Source organism: Notolepis coatsorum (genome assembly GCF_963971535.1).
Source record: "Notolepis coatsorum genome assembly, chromosome: 5".
NCBI lineage: Eukaryota > Metazoa > Chordata > Actinopteri > Aulopiformes > Paralepididae > Notolepis > Notolepis coatsorum.
The window spans coordinates 134,325,617-134,346,280 of record NC_140169.1 but is presented as its reverse complement, the minus strand read 5'-3'; the positions used below and the strand labels follow the sequence as shown (position 1 = coordinate 134,346,280).

General features: G+C 43.2%; 2 protein-coding genes across 2 annotated transcripts in view; both read left to right on the top strand.

Moving 5' to 3' along the window:
* LOC311228362 (apolipoprotein B-100-like) overlaps positions 1 to 20,664 on the top strand; it is a gene marked incomplete at both ends in the record, with an annotated part of 121,068 nt that overhangs the window by 20,375 nt on the left and 80,029 nt on the right. The window lies entirely within an intron of this gene.
* Positions 16,879 to 18,833, top strand: LOC311229289 (heat shock 70 kDa protein-like; the record flags this gene model as incomplete). Its single annotated transcript, XM_084315362.1, has 1 exon — positions 16,879 to 18,833. The coding sequence occupies exon 1, from the start codon at positions 16,896 to 16,898 to the stop codon at positions 18,831 to 18,833; it is 1,938 nt and encodes a 645-aa protein (XP_084171488.1). The 5' UTR covers positions 16,879 to 16,895.

Genomic DNA, 20,664 nt, shown 5'->3' with positions numbered 1-20,664 from the left:
CATAGGATACTTTTTCGAAAGGGAGATATCGGACCTTTTTTTGGAAGGGGGAACAAGGGGAACATAGGACCTTTTTTTCAGGAGGGATGACTCCATGGACAGCACTCCATAAACACAACACAAAGGTTATTGCCCCACCTGCTGGTTGTTGTATTATTATTATTATTATTATTATTATTATTATTATTATTATTATTATTATTATTATTATTATTATTATTATTATTATTATTATTATTATTATTATTATTATTATTATTATTATTATTATTATTATTATTTTTATTATGATTATTTTTATTATTATTATTATGGGTTTTGTATGATAAGGGCTAATTAAACTGTAACCTTAAGATGGTCAATAGAGATATTACAAATGGGCTATTGTTGCCAGGCACGTGCACACATAGAGCCCAAGGGGTGCTTGAGCACCTGCCTTTTTGAGCCTCATAAAAAAGTGCCCTTTTTGAAAAAATAAAATAAAAAAAGATTCGTTACACATATAGACTGCCCTTCCAACTGAAAAATGTCAGGATAGAATAAAAATATTAGGTAAAGAGAGAGATATGCCCCGTATTCCATTGCAGTTTGCACGGCCTCCTCAGCGTGCCTCTCCGCGGACCTATATATTTTATGCATAGCGTGGGTGGTGATGATGATGATGATAGAAACCGCTGTGGCGCATACAGTTGAATGCTGGTATTACACTCACTGAGGGACACGAAGAAGTCAAGTCCGATGGGATTTGGGAATCTCAAATACAAATCGGGATTGCAATAAAAAATGCATTTATATTAAACAATACAGAATATACAGCACTTCTTGGGGTCTGTAGGGTAAGCACTTATTCCCTCCCCCCTGAACATTTATGGAGATGTATGGGCCTTTTAAGTCAGTGATAAAAGTGTCTTTCAAGGATAAGTGAGCTCCTGCACTGATTATTATAGTTCAATATTCAATATTTGATCACCAAAAACCCCCAAAAAGCATAAACCCCCCCCCCCCCCCCCCCCCGCCCGAAAAGGGCCCTTAAAAATCGGGCTTGTGCGCTACGCGTGCTCGGTTAAAACACACACAGGTATAGTGCCCTTTTCAGCCTTTGAGCACCTGCCCCTCTAAAGTCCTGTGCACGTTCCTGCACTGTTGTGCATGCTATCATACAGAGTATGGGTATAGTGGGTAGTTAAGATTATTATGATGTAGGGCAGTTGTAGACCGTGAAAGCACTAGGTATAAATTGAGTAGGCAACAGAGTTCAGAGTCGTACAGTATGGGTAACAATAGGCAATGGAGTCAGAGTTGGGTGGGGGGGACACACTGTACAACTGTACAAGCAAAACTGTACATTGGAATATTGACAACCATACTTGGTCATTTACTGTACATTGGAGGGGGTTGGGTTAGGACATTTACATGGGCCAGTCCAGTTTCAAATTGCAGTCTCCCGTAGGTGTTCTTTGAGAATGTTTTTGAAAGTGGGTAGTGATTCACATTCCTTTACAGCTTTGGGTAGGGCGTTCCACATTGATGTGGCATAATTGCGAAACGTGTTTAGTCCCTTGTTTGAGCCGAATCTGGGTTTGATTTGTGGAGCTCCCTCTGGTGTTGTGATCGTGGTATTCACTGACCTTTGGGAAGTATTTTGACATGTACATGGGTACCTTGGTCGTGTAGTGTATCTTGTAGAGTAGACCAGGCCCATTGCAAGTTGCTGTACTCTGTCGTCTACTCTAAGCCATCCTAGGTTGTCAAAGTGGGCAGGGGTGAGGTGGGTTCTAGGAGTAAGGTCAAGCAGTAGTCTGACCAGTTTGTTTTGAGATGTTTGTAATTTTGTTTTTAGCGCCTTTGAGGTGCTTTGGTACCATGAGGTGCAAGCATAGTCGGTAAGCACATTCGCATTAATTGTGCCAGGTCCCTGGCTTCAGGCAAGCCTACTTTGATCAATTAACTTAAGGCAAGGTTACTCTGATCATTTGACCCCACCCTGTGGAGAAACCTGTGTAGTTCATGACACCGCTGAATGTAATGCACTGTAATCTGAAGAGTAGGGTGTAACTGCAGGTGGTGCAAGTGCCAAGCCTATAACGTGCCGGAAGAAGCCCCTGGTTGATTGATTGATTGATTGAAAACTTTATTAACAGATTGCAGAATGGGTACAATACAGTACACACAATTGTTAAGGGGATGCAGACCAGAGAAAGACTTTCGTCTTGTTTACATCAGGGTCCCCCATTTTAAATTCATCATAACATATATGACATACAGATATACAGATAGACAGTAGGCCTACTGCTACATCTATACATTTATGACATACCCGATTTACAAATACAGTATTGTTTGTGATACAAAAAGAGTAAAAAAGGAGAGTATACATACATTTGACATAGAAACTGTACATTGGAGGAGGTGGGGTGGGGGGGGGGGGCTGGCCAATGTCCCCTGTCTTGCTTTATTATATTACCTTGTATTTATTATTGTTAGGGGATAAGGGCATTTTTGCTAAATTGACAAGTACTCCTACAAGTGCATTGGCTTAAGCATGGCCAACATTAGCCCCTTTCGGGACTGTAAGTCACGCCAACATCATTGGACAAGCTCAATTCTGTGACCATTCTTTGGCTAAGATGTTTTGATGATTGGTTTGACTTCTATGGACCTTTTATAAAAGATTTAGCCCCCTTGTCCCTCCCGTTATGACATAATTTTTACACAGAAATCCAAGATGGCCGTGACCCAGTAGACTAGAGCAACATTTTAATTTTACCATGGTACTGTTGTACTTTAAACTGCAAGTAAAACTTTTAGAGGCACTTCCTACTGTAAATGCTTTTAAAGGTATGCTACGATTAGCCCTTCATGAAACATGTAACTGTTTTACCTGATGCTATTGCTGATGTGATTATGTTCCTTGCCACCGCACAAATGGCCTTCTGTATTTATATTTTAATTGTATGTTTTTTGTTTAATGCCCTGTTTTACGTTGAAACTTGTTGTGTGCCGTGTTGGTCAGGACTCCCTGGAAGAAGAGATCTTGTATCTCAATGGGACATTCCTGGATAAATAAAGGATAAATAAAAATTAATTAATAAATAAACAAACTACCTTAATAAGGATCTCAGTAAAACAACTTACCCTGCCATAGAAGCCTGAGTTGTCAGCTGTTGACCGCGGCCGCGACATAGGCATCGGTGTCAGCTGCATCAATGACAACAGGGCCACTGTAGCCTGACTCACATAGAACTGTGTAAGCAGAGAAGAGGATGGTGTCAGCCTCAGACTGGTCAACATGTAGTTCTGCATTGGTTGCTGGGTTGACAAGTTGGTGCAGTGGGAGCCAACAGAGTAGACGATCTCTGTATCTACATCCTGTGCAACAAGGTCGGTCAGATAGCTGCATATTACTTTTTGGAGACGCTCCTTGTTGCTGACACTACACAGTGTGTTTTGAACTCTTTGGCAGAGGGGAAGGGGTCGCCCAGTTTCATATAGGGGTTGGGGACATTACCTTATGTACCTTACATTGGCATGTCATCTTTAGATGAGTATATTGTTCAGTTCAGTTATTTTTTTATTTCGGGCTTTGGACACATAACAACGGTCATTCCATAAATCATGAATGTTTTACCAGCATTGTCCAATTTTCCGAAAAGGGCTAGGGAGAAGCACTTGTCGGGCCCTACCCCTGACTTACGTTTCATTTTTTATTTTTGTTTTAATTTTGTATTTACATACATACATAGTAGATACATATAGTACACATTACAGTACACACATATAGTACACATTACAGTACACATTACAGTATAGTATACCTGCAGTATATAATAGTATATATAATAGTATATAGTACATAATAGTGTATACAGCACATATATAATGTGATGTGAGATATATAGTACATGATATATACAATATAATATAGTACCATAATATAATAGTATATACTGCAAATATAGTTCAATATACAAATTAATTATAATATGATTATATAATGTAATATGATATAGCGTACAATACAGTATCATACGTATATATATATATTTTTTTTTATATATATTTTTAATATGCAATTGAAGCTCTTCTTCCCTTCTGTACCTATCAAAAATAGATTTTTTTAGTCTAGATTTGAATTGATTTATGTTTTCACAATATTTTAGTTCATCCTCGAGTCTAGCCCATTCCACAGGGTGGCTCCGTGGTGCAAGAACATTCGAGAAATAACCAGAAACCACGCTGGTTATTTCTCGAATGTTCTCACATTTCTCGAATGTTCCCGGAGCCGGCTATATATAATAGCCGGCTCCGGGAAATTCCAGTCTTGACACGCGCTGAGAAGAGCAGAGACGACGTTTCTTCTCCTTTTCACCTTTCTACTACAGTAAGTAAGTGTCTTGCGTTGCTGGTAGGGTTAGCTTGCCTAGTGCAGCTTTCAATACACAGTAGCAGGAGTTGGTTGGGCTTGACGTGCCGAGACAGCTTGTACACAACCCTCAGCCTGTCTGGCCTCACGTGGTATGAGGCTGCAATCCATCACCTGGAAGACAATAGGCGTGGGAAGAGGACTAACGAGCCAACTCCAAAACCCTCCCCCAGAGATGGAGGTTGGGCTTGGGGCCAGCGACCCCATCCCGTAAAAAAAAACCTATAGCTACAGAAACGTCGACGAAACTTAAAAAATCCTTACGTCTTGTGAAGGAAGCCTCTTCAGCGCCCCAAGCTAAAGAGACTATGACGGCGTGCATGGAAAACCGCAAGGAGACTGTACGCTCGAAGCTTCTGACCTCAAGGCGTCCCACCACCATAGCGACATGGAACGTGAGGACCATGTATGCTGGAGGAAAGGCAGCAGTGATTGCGGAGGAGATGAAGAGGTACGGGATATCTCTCCTTGGTTTGGGGGAAACCAGGTGGCTCCAGTCAGGGCAGGTCAAGCTGGCGAGTGGAGAGACCATACTCTACTCAGGACATCCAGATGACTCTGCACCACACACAGAGGGAGTAGCGTTCATGCTGTCCAAAAAAGCACAGAGGGCCCTTATCAGCTGGGAACCCATCAACTCACGGATCATCACAGCCAAATTCCAAACCACACACAAGAAAATAAACCTCCAAGTGGTACAATGCTACGCACCCACCAATGACACTGATGATGAAACCAAGGATCAATTCTACAACCATCTATACACCATTCTCCAGGCCAGGAAAGGAAAGGACATCACGATCTTGATGGGAGACATGAACGCTAAGATAGGGGGAAATAACAACGGCTTTGAACCAGTAATGGGTAGAGAAGGACTAGGCACCATGAATGCAAATGGAGAGAGGTTCGCAGCAGCCTGTGCAGACAACAACTTGGTCATCGGTGGGTCAGTATTCCAACACAAGAACATCCATAAAGCCACCTGGGTGTCTCCTGACCACATCACAGAAAACCAGATTGACCACATCTGCATAAGCCAAAAGTTTAGGCACTCTTTGCTGGATGTCAGAGACAGAAAAGGAGCAGACGCAGGATCTGACCACCACCTCCTTGTCCTTACAGCAAAGATCCAGCTGAAGTTAAAATGCATGAAGCACAGGGAAGGAAGGGTCAAATTCAACATACAGCTTTTTCAGGATATAGGTACATCAGAACTCTACAAAGTGGCACTACACAACCGGTATCAAGCGTTAGAAATAGAAACTGTAAATGAAGTGGAGGAGATATGGAAGGATCTGAAAACCATGTGGAAAGACGCATGTGAGAAAGTGGTAGGGAGAAGGAAGACAGCCAACAAACCCTGGCTATCCGGGGATTCAGACAGAAAAGTGATCGAGAGGAGGAAGGAAAAAGAGGCAGTAAATAGAAGTAAAACCAGAGCCACCAAGGCGGTAGCACAGAAAGAATATGCAGCAGCAAACAAGGAAGTGAAAAGAAGTGTAAGGAGAGACAAGAAGAAATACATTGAAGATTTAGCACAACAGGCAGAGGAAGCAGCGGGAAAGAACAACCTGAAGGACCTATACCTAACTACCAAAAAGCTCACAGGCAAATTCAGACACACACAGGCACACATCAAAAAACCACAGGGCGTACTCCTCACAACCAAGGAAGAAGAGTTGAACAGATGGACTGAACACTTCAGAGATCTGCTCAACAGGCAGCCTCCTCAACTGGAAGCAGATATCCCACCAGCCCCAAATCTGTTGGAGATAAACTGCAACCCCCCCCCCCACCAGCACTTTGAGCTACATGACATGTATGAAAGGTGCTTTATAAATACTTACTTACTTACTTACCAAGACAGAAATCAGAAAAGCCATTAAGGCCTTAAGAGGAGGGAAAGCAGAGGGACCAGACGGGATCCCAGCAGAAGCTCTTAAGGCTGACATTGAAACCTCCACCAGCATGCTCCACCACCTCATGCAAACCATCTGGGAGAAAGAAAATGTCCCATCTGACTGGAAAGATGGCCACATCGTGAAAATCCCCAAGAAAGGAGACCTCAGGGAATGTAAAAATTACAGAGGAATAATCTCATTTCATTTCAAACCTTTATTTATACTCGTGAAAGCACTGAGGTTTCCCTCATTTACAGCGATGACGAGTTAACAAAGGACACAAATATCATAACAGTTAATAATTACAATGAATCACAATTACTACAATGATGGATTAAAAACAATTACATGATTCAGTACATAGGTCAAGTGCAATGCCTTTAAACTCCATGAATGACGGGAATGTTCCGAGCTTTAGAGTCTTTTGCAGGGTATTCCATGTGTATGGAGCATCGTAGGAGAAGGCAGATTTTCCAAGCTCAGACCGAACTCGAGGCACCCTGAGCACAAGCCGATCATTCGAACGAGTTTGGTAGGTGACAGCACTCCAGACCAACAAAGATGTAATATAAGGTGGAAGTTTGCCAATAATTGCTTTGTAGATAAAAAGATACCCATGATAACTACGTCGCAACGAGAGAGATGGCCAGCCTACCCTCTCATACAAAAGACAATGGTGAGTATCATATTTGTCACCCGTAATAAATCTTAGGGCGGAGTGGTAGGCAGAATCCAAAGGCCTTAATGTAGACGCAGACGCATGCCTGTAAATGACATCACCATAGTCCAATATTGACAAAAAAACAGCCTGTATAATTATTTTCCTACAGAACTAGCGCGGTTACGGTACAAGAAACCAATCTTTTGCCGTAATTTTGTAGCTAGGTTATCTATATGGAATTTAAAAGAAAGTTTATCATCCAGCCATATACCAAGATATTTATACTCACTAACTCTTTCAATATACAAACCATTTGCTGTTGTTAGGTGTAGCATGTCATAATCTATAACCCTGGCTCTAGAAAACATCATAGACTTGGTTTTACTAGCATTAAGCACTAACTTGAGCTTAGCTAGAGCATTTTGGAGAGTGTCAAACGCAAGCTGCAGGTTCACAATAGCTTCCTGAACAGTATCCGCAATGCAGTAGACAACTGTATCATCCGCATAAAGATGAGCCTGACAACCTGCTAGTGCTGAAAGACTAGAAACAATATCATTAATATAGATTGTAAAGAGGACCGGCCCCAATACCGAACCCTGTGGTACACCCTTAGACAATGGCAGGAAATCAGATTGAAATTTACCTGAATTCACAGATTGACACCTTGAAGATAAATAGTCCTGAAACCAAGCACAAGCGGCTTTATCCAGGCCAATGCTAGCTAGACTATTCAAAAGCAAGTGATGGTCTACTGCAGTGTTTCTCAAAGTGGGGGGCGCGCCCCCCAGGGGGGGCGCAGAGGCATGACAGGGGGGGCCTTGAGATTTATTAAAAAAGTAAATAAAAAAAAACGTTTTTTTTAATTTTATTTTTCAGAAAATTATCACTAAAGTGCTATCTGTTGCAGCTGCACTGTTCTCCATGAAAATACCATTTCTCAAAATCTGAAAATCATTATTTAATAAAACACAGAAAAGGATCACCAAGTTACTCTGGATAAAAAAAACCTTTACAGACAACATTGAGACAAAGCTTCCTGACACATCTCCATCCAAACTCTTGGAAGAACTCTTTGAAATCTCATCTGATACCAAGCTAGAGCTAGTTTCAGAGTGTGGTGCTGAGTACCAAGTATCTCATCTCATGGCCCACCAAGTATCTCATGATGCAGCAGTTAAGGTGTTGATACCATTCAGCACCACATACAGTATCTGTGTGAAGCTGGCTTTTCATCCATGACAGCTCTGAAAACAAAATATAGGGCCAATTTGAAAGGTCACGATATTGGTGTTATTTCATAAATTTAAACATGGCCCATTTCATGACTATTTTGTTGGGGCGAGGGGGGGGGGGGGGGGGGGGCAAAATATTTTGGTCCGCCAAAGGGGGGCCTGACAGAAAAAGTTTGAGAAGCACTGGTCTACTGTATCAAACGCCTTTGAGAGGTCTACAAAGAGAACTGCACAATGCTTCCCATTGTCCAGGGCTGAAATAATGTCATTAGTGACCAAAGTAACAGCTGTAATAGTACTATGATTTGCTCTGAAACCTGATTGGTGAGTACTTAGCACTGAGCAACTTGAGAAAAAGGTTTTTAATTGGTTGTTTACCAAGGTCTCCAGTGCTTTGGCTAGGCATGATAGTTTGGAGATAGGACGATAGTTATCCATCTTATCCCTATCCCCCCCTTTATGCAAGGGGAGCACCTTGGCAGATTTCCACACTTGCGGGACTATGCCAGATGCAATAGAAAGGTTAAAGATGTGTGACAATGGCTCACAAATGACAGGGGCTGCCAGTTTTATAAAAAAAAAAATAGTCTAAATTGTCCACACCAGTAGAACACTTAGGGTCTATGGATTGCAAGATATTGAGAGTTTCACTAGATGAAAATGGCTGGAAGGAAAATGTAGGTACACATGAGGCATGATCGAAGATTGGGCTAGGGTCAGCGTCAATGTCCAGTGGAGCCAGCCCAGTAGACAACCTGTCAAATAAGGACCCAGCCTCAATGAAGTGTTTATTGAAAGCAAGACAAATTTCCTGAGGATCCGAGATTTTACAATCAGCCACATTAATACACAATGGCAATGTAGCAGGGTTATTTTTTGACAGGTTTACTGCACCCCAGAATTTAGCTGGGTTAGAGTAGGAATTCGAGACTAAGTATAAAAAGTAATCAGATTTAGCCTTCCTCACAGCTGCAGTAGTTCTATTTCTAAGTTGTCTGAAGGAAAGCCAGTCTTGCGTATCCCCAGTGCGTCTAGCACGTGACCATGCAGAGTTCCGCTCAGAAAATAATGCTGACAGCTCACTTGAGAACCACGGTGCCACCCTATCCTTAATCCTAGTCCTTTTATAAGGAGCATGTTTATCTACAAAGCAATTAAATGTCTTTATAAAAGAATCCAGTGCAGTTTGCACATTATCAGACCCTGCTAAACATAGACTATTATTAGTAGCAATGTCCTCCAAAAAGGTTTGGGGGTTAAAGATTTTAAGATTTCTCCTTTGAACAATACGCGGTCTTGATTTCAGCAGCTTTGTGGATCTAACACAGACCGTAGGACAATGATCACTAATGCCTAAATCAAAAACACCACTAGCAGAGATCCTGTCACATCTGTTAGAAAATATCAAGTCAATGAGAGTGGATTTAGCATGATCTTTAGGGTTTGGTCTAGTGCTCTCAGTAATCAACTGAGTAAGGCAGAGGTTACCACTCACCTCCTTCAGGTAACTAGAAGCAGCATTTCGCCAGTCCAAGTTAAAATCACCCAGCACTAGCATCTCTGAATTAGAATATAATGACAGTATATCCATAATTTTATCAGTAGCACTAGCCTCAGCTTTGGGAGGCCTATAGACACCAATCAAAACTAAAGAGTTACAAGGCCCCAAATCAACCTTCAGCACAAATAATTCGAAACACTTTGGAACTGTGATGGTATTCAATACTGAAACAGACAAACAGGATTTTACATACATTGCAACACCACCCCCTCTGCCAGCTCTGTCGCTTCTATATAAATTATAGTGCTGTAAAGCTGCAGATGAGTCATTGTCAGATTTTTTTAACCAGGTTTCCGATAAAACCAGAACATCAGGATCAGCCTGAGATACTAAAATGTTCAGATGGTCTAACTTATGTTGTTGAAGGAGGCTTTGTATGTTTAAATGGATTAGGCCAAGCCCTTTCCTATCCTTGAAGGCAGATGGGCTGTTCAGACTAACTATGGCAGAGACTGTATCATTAGGTACAGAGGTTATGGGAACAGAAACCTGAGACAAGGGGTGTACATATCTCTCATTTTTAAGATCCACCAGGTTACTCCTGACCACACCCCTCTCTTCTACATAACTGCGCCTACCACGCGACAAACCATCACATACAACAGAGATATTTTTAGGAGTAGGTCCATCAATAGGGCTTTGATCCGCCTGATCCCTGGGAGTGGCTTTAAAAACATGGACACAAGGAACTATGAGATGGATCGGACTCACCCCATTTCAGGCCACATCCACTGTTCTATGTTTTCGGACCAGTTCCCTACTCCCACTCACTGCGGATCTTAGAGCCATGTCCATACCCATGGAGAGCAGCCGGGCTCCATTCCAGTTGGGATGAAGGCCATCCCTAGCAAAGAGCTCCGGACGTCTCCAGAAAACATAGAAATTATCTATATAGGGACCAGAGATAATGCAGGATTTATTAGATGACTGGACTGTGGAGATCAGGGCCCTAAAGTCCTCCCTCAATAACTCAGACTGTTGATACCTAATGTCATTAGACCCGGAGTGGATGATGATGGATGATGCCTGAGGATGGTCCTTAATGAGTGAAGGGAGTGCTGCCTTGATGTCCGAGACCCTGGCTCCTGGGAGGCAGTAGGTTCTGGCCCTCGGGACAGCCAAATGACGCACCATTGAAGTCCCAATGACAAGCACAGAGGGAGGGGGGGGGGAGCGGTGCAGGGCTCACCATGCCTTGTGGGTCTATGTAGAGGTTTACCATTCCGAGTGGGAGGGGGGCGCGGCTGGCGAGGGGGATCCTTCAGAGAGTGAGGCAGGGGACCCATCCCGGCCTCCTGCGTGTCGGCTACAGGCGTGGTACCAGGAGCAGCAGTGAAGGACATTCCTGCATGACCAGTCTGCTGCAACACCTGCTCCCACGCCCCGGGAGAGGAGGTCGGTTTCGGTCTGGGGGTGAAGACCGGGAAACCAGGGCGCCTAGAAATGCTAGGAGTAGCTGGCAGATCCTCCTCCCGCTCCTGTGGTGGGGGGCCCAGACAGCTCCTAGCCGTAGGAGTGGGTGAGCCTGACCCCGGACGTTGCCTCTTGGCCCCTGGTGTCCGGTGGTCAAGCTCCACACTCTCCAGGATGTTGAATCTGTTGGAGAGTGAGAGAGACTCATGGGGTGGAGGGCTAAGACGAGAGTCCCAGGTTCGCCTCTTACGCCTCGACCGCACTTTAGACCAGGCCTGGGGAGGGGGGTGAGTAGGAGTGGAGCTGTAGAGCTTGGGCTTGGCTCCCTGCTTCCTGTATAGGCTCTCCCTAGAAGATCCAGCCAAACGGGGGGGCGCGCGGGTGCTTCTCTCAGGTCAGCCGACAGGATGGTCTCCCGATGTCTCTGCTCATCCAGATGGATGGTGGTGAGGAGGGAGACCCGCTCCAGCAAATCCTCCAACTGCTTGGCGATCTGGCAACAGCCAGTAGTGGAACACTCCAGTGGGGGACCGGCGCCCGATGTCATCCTGGAGCTGTAGGCTCAGGCAGAGCAGGCTGGAGGCCTAGTGGAGCTGGAGGTCCTCAGGTGGTGATGGAGGCCCAGTAGAGCTGGAGGCTAAGTGGAGCTGGAGGCCCGGTAGAGCTGGAGGCCCGGTAGAGCTGGAGGCCCAGGTAGAGCTGGAGGCCCGGTAGAGCTGGAGGCCCAGGTAGAGCAGGCTGGAGGCCCAGTAGAGCAGGCTGGAGGCCCAGTAGAGCAGGCTGGAGGCCCAGTAGAGCTGGAGGCCCGGTAGAGCTGGAGGCCCAGTAGAGCTGGAGGCCCAGTATAGCTGGAGGCCCAGTATAGCTGGAGGCCCAGTATAGCTGGAGGCCCAGGTGCAGCTAGTGGCCCAGTAGAGCTGGAGGCCCAGGTGTAGCAGGCTGGAGGCCCAAGTCAGGCCAAAGTAAAAAATATATCTCTCAGGCAATAAGCCTCTGCTGCAGATCTAGGCTATAGACGAGCCACACTGCAGCAGTAAGATGGTTGTGATGGGCAGGTAAACAGGAGATTATTCTTCCAACTCTGGACTGGATTGATAGCAGGACTAGCAGAGCCAGCTAAGCTACTGCAGGTCTTCCAGCTCTTGGCTAATTGCTAACAGAGCCAGCTAGGCTAGGCTACTGCTAACAAGCAAGAGCACAATTTCAGAAAAGTTCCCAAAAACAGTATAAGTAGTCCACTGTTTTTAAAGCAGATTAAATAAAACAGACCTTTTCAACTGGCAGTACAATTCCATGTTAAAAATCCATTAAAATTCAATAAAATCCAATAAAAAAAAATGCTCCTTTCAACACCGGGGAAGGTGCTCAACCACTTCCTGCTGGAAAGGCTCCAGAAGTGGGTCGATGAGAAACTGAGGGAAAACCAGGCTGGCTTCAGGAACAACCGATCCTGTGGAGACCAAATCGCCACCCTTAGGATTATCATTGAACAGTCTATTGAATGGAACTCTTCTGTCTATGTGAATTTCATAGATTTTGAGAAAGCCTTTGACAGCGTGGATAGGGAAATGCTGTGGAAACTGATGGCCCACTATGGGATCCCAGCAAAGATCATCAACATTGTAAGGAACACCTACCAAGGGATGAGATGTCAAGTCCTCCATGAAGGATGTATATCGGAAGCTTTCGAGGTCCTGACTGGTGTGCGGCAGGGGTGCCTGCTCTCACCCTTTCTTTTCCTCCTCTGCATAGACTGGGTGATGAAAGAAACAACCAGCTACAGAAAAACTGGCATACAATGGAGCTTGACAGAGCAGCTGGAAGATCTGGATTTTGCTGATGACCTGGCACTACTGGCTCACACACATCAACAGATGCAGGAAAAATCGGGAAAACTGGAAGAAACTGCTTCTCTGCTCGGGCTCAAAATAAACTCATCCAAAACCAAAGTAATGCGTATCAACAGCAAGAACAACACACCCATAACCATGGAACAAAACCCATTAGAGGATGTAAACAGCTTCACTTACCTTGGAACCATAATTTCTGTGGAAGGGGGTACGGAAGACGATGTCCAAGCCAGGATTGGAAAGGCAAGGACATCATTCAACATGCTAAACATTATCTGGAAGGCAAAAAACCTGTCACTCAAGACCAAGCTACAGATCTTCAACTCAAACGTAAAGACCACTCTACTATATGGCTCAGAATCCTGGAAAACTACCACCACTATACTCAACAAGCTACAGACCTTCACCAACCGGTGCCTCAGACGCCTCCTGGGAATATACTGGCCCAACACCATCTCTAACGCCAACCTGTGGGAACTCACCAAACAGGACACAATAGAAATTCAAATCCGGAGGAGTAAGTGGAAGTGGATAGGTCACACACTCAGAAGAAAGAAATCAATCACAAAGCGGGCACTGACATGGAACCCACAGGGCAGGAGGAAGAGAGGCAGACCGAAAACCACCTGGAGAAGAACCACAGAACAGGAGATGAAGAAAGAAGGGCTGTCCTGGCAAGATCTGGAGCTGAGGGCACAAGACCGAAGAGGATGGAGGAGCTTCGTCGATGGCCTATGTTCCTTTGGGAATTTAAAGGCCTAAGTAAGTAAGTAAGTAAGTAAGTAAGCTACCCTTTATGAATAATTGTATCTGGAATTGCAGTTTGCTCCTGTTGATTTTGTCTGTAGCCTCTAACTAGAACCAAACCTAGTCGTGGATTAAGGACAAAATCGAATTTATGAGTAGAGAAAGACTTGCAACTATTTTATGTCCTTTGTCTACCTAGTTTGTTGCTTTTGGAGAGAAAAAAACATTGGATGATTTTGTGGCATAGTTACATTATTATTACAAATTTAGTATGTATTTATTCTTGACCAAAACGCAATTAATTAGTGTGGGTGACCCACACTATTGTAATCTATACTATTTATTTATTATTTATTCCGCCGATTTTTGTCCAGTAACTCCTGCCAGAACTTTCACACCACACACAAGTGTAAGGTATCAAAACGACAAGCTTGCTCCAACTCAAGTTGCTATTACTTTTTGGAAAGTTTCACCACACCGTTTGGCTACAAATCGACTTTAAACAGGACATTTTGGTCCATAAGGAATGAATGGCAGAACATTCTAGAACATTTGTGTGTCACAGTATGATGTCATAATAGAACATTCTAGAACATTTGTGATGTCACAGTATGATGTCATAATAGAACATTCTAGGACATTTGTGATGTCACAGTATGATGTCATAATAGCACATTCTAGAACATTTGTGATGTCACGGTATGATGTCATAATAGCACATTCTAAGAACATTCTAGAACATTTGTGATGCCACAGTATGATGTCATAATAGAACATTCTAGAACATTTGTGATGTCACAGTATGATGTCATAATAGCACATTCTAAGAACATTCTAGAACATTTGTGATGTCACAGTATGATGTCATAATAGAACATTCTAGGACATTTGTGATGTCACAGTATGATGTCATAATAGCACATTCTAGAACATTTGTGATGTCACGGTATGATGTCATAATAGAACATTCTAGAACATTTGTGATGTCACAGTATGATGTCATAATAGAACATTCTAGAACATTTGTGTTCTATATATATATATTCAACAATTCTCAAGATCTCATTCTGCATCTTTGAACAGGACTGAACAGGACTGAACAGATAGACTAAACAACACAGACTGAAGCCTGCATTTCTCAACCAAGGTGCCTTGCTGACCGTTTAGCTGTGGAAAGGTGAGTGTCCACAACGGCTAGCTAGCTGTTCTACTTGAATACTGAATGTTAATATCGAATCAGACAATATTGAATACTGAATGTTAATATTGAATCAGACCATATTGAATACTGAATGTTAATATCAGACCATATTGAATACTGAATGTTAATATCAGACCATATTGAATACTGAATGTTAATTCAGGTTGACAGTTGACATCATTTGACAGTTGACAAGGGGCTGGAAAAGTTGATTTAATAAAAGAAAAAAGACTAATTTAATCAGATTAATCACTTTATTCAAATTAAGGATTTAGTTTGAGGATATAAAAGAAAAGAAAAAAAATTTATTAATGAGAATACATTTTTTTATTTTAATTTTTTTATTAAAAACGAAGGTTCGAACGTCCATTCGAAAAACCCTGACGAAGTTTGAATCACTTTATTCAAATTGAGGATTTAGTTTGAGGATATATATAAAAAAATATATATATACATTTTCTTTTTTTAATTTTAATTTTTTAATTAAAAACCAAGGTTCGAACGTCCGTTCGAAGAACCCTGATGAAGTTTGAATCCCAAAAACTGGCTTCGGGGACAGCCTTACCAAACATTATTTATATTATTCAAATGGGACTCAAACATGTTCCGTTGTGATGTCACAGTATGATGTCATAATAGAACATTCTAGAACATTTGTGATGCCACAGTATGATGTCATAATAGAACATTCTAGAACATTTGTGATGTCACAGTATGATGTCATAATAGCACATTCTAAAACATTTGTGATGTCACAGTATGATGTCATAATAGCACATTCTAGAACATTTGTGATGGCACAGTATTATGTCATAATAGAACATTCTAGAACATTTGTGATGTCACAGTATGTCATAATAGAAAAATTCTAGAACATTTGTGATGTCACAGTATGATGTCATAATAGAACATTCTAGAACATTTGTGTTCTATATATATTCAACAATTCTCTCACAATCTCATTGTGCATCTTTGAACAGGACTGAACAGATAGACTAAACAACACAGACTGAAGCCTGCATTTCTCAACCAAGGTGCCTTGCTGACCGTTTTGCTGTGAGTGTCCACAACGGCTAGCTAGCTGTTCTACTTGAATACTGAATGTTAATATTGAATCAGCAGAGACGACATTTCTTCTCCTTTTCACATTTCTACTACAGTAAGTACCGGTATGAATAATTGTATCTGAAAATGCAGTTTGCTCCTGTTGATTTTGTCTGTAGCCTCTAACTAGAACCGAACCTAGTCGTGGATTAAGGACAAAATCGAATTTATGAGTAGAGAAAGACGAATGAAAATTGCGACTATTTTATGTCCTTTGTCTACCTAGTTTGTTGCTTTTGGCGTAGTTACATTATTAGTACAAATTTAGTATGTATTTATTCTTGACCAAAACGCAGTTAATTATTACGTCATTTTGTTCGCCATTATGATGTAGAGCTGTATTCACGGGGGGGGGGGGGGGTCGCGCATTGGCAACGTGCTGATAATGAATGGCTGGCATATCTAGCCGACATCTTTGACCGCCTGTATAATTACCGGAGAATACAGGGATGACCAATAGAAGGCTATTAGTTTGTTTCATTTACATTAAAAAACTTTATTAACCCTGAGGGGAAATTAATTACAAGACAACGAGAGAAAAATACCATAGAATCAAATGTAATCGGAATACAAATGACTGGCAAGGGAAAAGCTACGTGTCCTAGCAGTTCAGTTCACATGACTGTTATACATTATACAGATGTCTACAGACATCACCAGACAAAATGTAAAATAAAATATGTCCCTATTTCTATTCATCAAACATTTATGCTCTTAACAGGATTATGTAATGACCAACTGTGTATCAGGTTTTAATCCTCGCCCTTTATTTCTAGGCACCAAACTGTGAACAACCAAGATGTCTGCAGCTAAAGGTGTGGCTATTGGTATTGACCTGGGCACCACCTACTCCTGCGTGGGAGTTTTCCAGCATGGAAAAGTAGAAATAATTGCCAACGACCAGGGCAACAGGACGACCCCCAGCTATGTGGCCTTTACAGACACTGAGAGGCTCATTGGAGATGCGGCCAAAAACCAGGTGGCCATGAACCCCATCAACACTGTGTTTGATGCCAAGCGACTGATTGGCCGAAAGATTGACGACCCCGTGGTGCAGTCCGACATGAAGCATTGGCCCTTTAAGGTGGTGAGTGATGGAGGAAAGCCCAAAGTTGAGGTGGAATACAAGGGGGAGAACAAATCCTTCTACCCTGAGGAGATCTCTTCCATGGTCCTGGTAAAGATGAAAGAGATTGCGGAAGCCTACCTTGGGCAGAAGGTGTCCAAAGCGGTCGTCACTGTTCCAGCTTACTTCAATGACTCCCAGAGGCAGGCCACTAAGGACGCCGGCGTAATTGCAGGGCTGAATGTACTGAGAATAATCAATGAGCCAACAGCAGCTGCCATCGCTTATGGTATGGACAAAGGCAATTCAGGAGAACGCAATGTCCTGATATTTGACCTGGGCGGGGGGACATTTGATGTGTCCATTCTGACGATTGAGGACGGTATCTTTGAGGTGAAGGCCACAGCTGGAGACACCCACCTGGGTGGAGAGGACTTTGACAACCGCATGGTTAACCACTTTGTGGCGGAATTTAAGAGGAAAAACAAGAAGGACATCAGCCAAAACAAGAGAGCCTTGAGAAGGCTGCGCACAGCTTGTGAGAGGGCCAAGAGGACCTTGTCCTCCAGCACCCAGGCCAGCATTGAGATTGATTCTCTGTTTGAGGGCATGGACTTCTACACTTCCATCACTAGGGCTCGCTTTGAGGAGATGTGCTCTGACCTCTTCAGGGGAACATTAGAACCTGTGGAGAAATCTCTGAGGGATGCCAAGATGGACAAGGCACAGATCCATGACATTGTCCTGGTTGGAGGCTCAACCCGAATTCCCAAAGTCCAGAAACTCCTGCAGGATCTATTCCACAGCAGGGAGCTGAACAAGAGCATCAACCCAGATGAAGCGGTGGCCTATGGTGCTGCCGTCCAGGCTGCTATTCTCACCGGCGACACCTCTGCCAACGTCCAGGACCTGCTGCTGCTGGACGTGGCTCCTCTGTCCCTCGGTATTGAGACCGCTGGAGGAGTCATGACGGCCCTCATTAAGCGCAACACGACCATCCCCACTAAACAAACCCAGACCTTCACCACCTGCTCTGACAACCAGCCCGGGGTTCTAATCCAGGTGTGCGAAGGGGAAAGAGCTATGACCAAGGACAACAATGTGCTGGGCAAGTTTGAACTATCAGGAATCCCACCCGCTCCGAGAGGGGTTCCTCAGATTGAGGTCACCTTTGACATCGACGCCAACGGCATTTTGAACGTGTCCGCGGCGGACCAGAGCACCGGCAAAGAAAACAAAATCACCATCACCAATGATAAGGGCAGGCTCAGCAAAGAAGAGATTGAGAGGATGGTGCAGGATGCAGACAAATACAAAGCCGAGGATGAGTCGCAGAGAGAGAAGATCGCCGGCAAGAACTCTGTGGAATCCTACGCCTTCAACATGAAGATCAGCGTGGAGGATGAGAACATGAAGGGGAAAATCAGTAAGGAGGACCAGAAGACGGTTATTGACAAGTGTGATCAGGCCATAGCCTGGCTGGAGAGCAACCAGTTGGCTGAAAAAAAGGAGTACCAACATCAACTGAAAGAGCTGGAGAAAGTGTGCAACCCCATCATCACCAAGTTGTATCAGGGAGGAATGCCTGCAGGGGGGTTTGGAGATCAGGCACGAGCCAGCTCAGCCAGCTCAGCCAACACCCAGGGACCAACCATTGAGGAGGTTGACTAAAGTGTAAATGAACTCTTAGAAAACTTGCCTATGATCCATGTCATTTATATTCTTGTACTTATTGTTTTAATACGTGCGTTGCTGGACATTTGCAATAAAATCATTCAGATTCCTGAAATTTTAATTTCCGTGTTTTTATATTCAAAACATATATTTGAATCCTGTCATTGTAAGTGAAAGTACAGGTGCAATTTCAGTGGCTTTTTCATGTCCCAATTTCCCTATTGACATCCATTAAGAACACATTTGTGCCCAAAGGATGAGCTCTCAATAAAGAAAGCTGAAACCTGTGCCCATTTTCAAAAAAAGAGTTAAAAAAAAAATATTGTTTTGGAACTACAAACCATAATGAACAAAAGTCACTGAAATTGCATCTCTGGTCATTTGGATCCTTAGGTACTGGACAAAATAAAGTCAGCTGTGTTCGAGTATGCTGATGGAGTCCACTTTACACTTTTCAAATATACTATACACTTTATTAAAGATGTAAATTTTTTTGTACAATTACTTTTGGTCCCCTAAAATGGAACCATATATAAAAACTACAATTCCTACACAGTTCACTTGATAAGGATGTAAATATTGTCAGAATAAATGTTAAAGTCGCCACTTGAGCCTCAGTCTTTGTTTCATTTCAAATCAAATGCACAGACAAAAATACAACAAATGTTTCACTGATATTAACACTTTGATTGCCTAAGGCTAAATTCATGATATACCATAGGTTGTCGGCTCTATTTGTCTATGGAGAAATTCCCCTTCTTTGCAGGGCTATAACTTTTTAAATTCTATTGCTAAATTGCCATTATTAGGGCCCATTCAATGTCCTATATGTATTGTTCAGGGTGAAGCAACGTTAAACTTTTTCATTCACATATTCATACTAAAGTATGGTCTAATGTATAAGTATGTTTTCATCTCTTTCTGCAGCTTTCTCCAGAACGTGATCTATAGCCCCAAATGCATTATATTGATGATGAAATACAGTTTGATGGCAATCGGCGCGATATAAAAAAATCCAACTGGACGGACTTCTGGAAGTTACTACACGTAATCTGATGTTGACCGGATGGCCGAGGGGGCGTTTATAATTCCGTGGGCAGCGTTATACCATTCATCTAATGTGGGTCAAATGTTCATCATAGCAGTTAGTATCGTACACATTGAAAAATAACGCTGAATCTTACCGTATCTTCCTCGCGCCGTTGGGCGATGAGCGTGGAACAGAAATTTTTCTATTATGGGATATAGAAATATCCGGTCCATTTCCAGGTTGTATAATAATATATACGTCCAAATCATGTTGTTTTTTCGAGTTATTTGCAGCGATCGATGTTCACTGTGTGAAGACTGAGTCTCTCTAACACTAGCGAGTGCCCGGACCCCATATGGAGTGAGTCCTACCAGGTTAAAGGTAACATCCGTTTTTTCGATCTGCCGATCGGCCACCAGATGGCGGTCTTGAACCGCTAGAGGATTGAGAGGAGATCACACTTGTGTCTCAGGGCCCCGGAAAGGAAATATGATTCCGATCACAGATTTTTGAAATATTGATATCAAAGACGAGTTACGGCGTCTTCGGCAACTTGAGCATGGCGGGGAAGCCTATTGCTTATTAACAGCGAAGGAGTGCGCCGAATGCTTCCGCGTTTTCTCTGATTGGCTGCGACACGCCCCGCGGCAGGCGCGGCAACCGCAGAGCGGAGCGGCAGAGCTTCTGCCGCGGAGCGGAGCGGCAGAGCTTGCGGCATTATTTAGCCGTAAACCGCCATGATTCTCATTCGAAGCTTAGCTCACCTGGCACCGCGGCGGTGTTGCGTTGGGTTGGTTT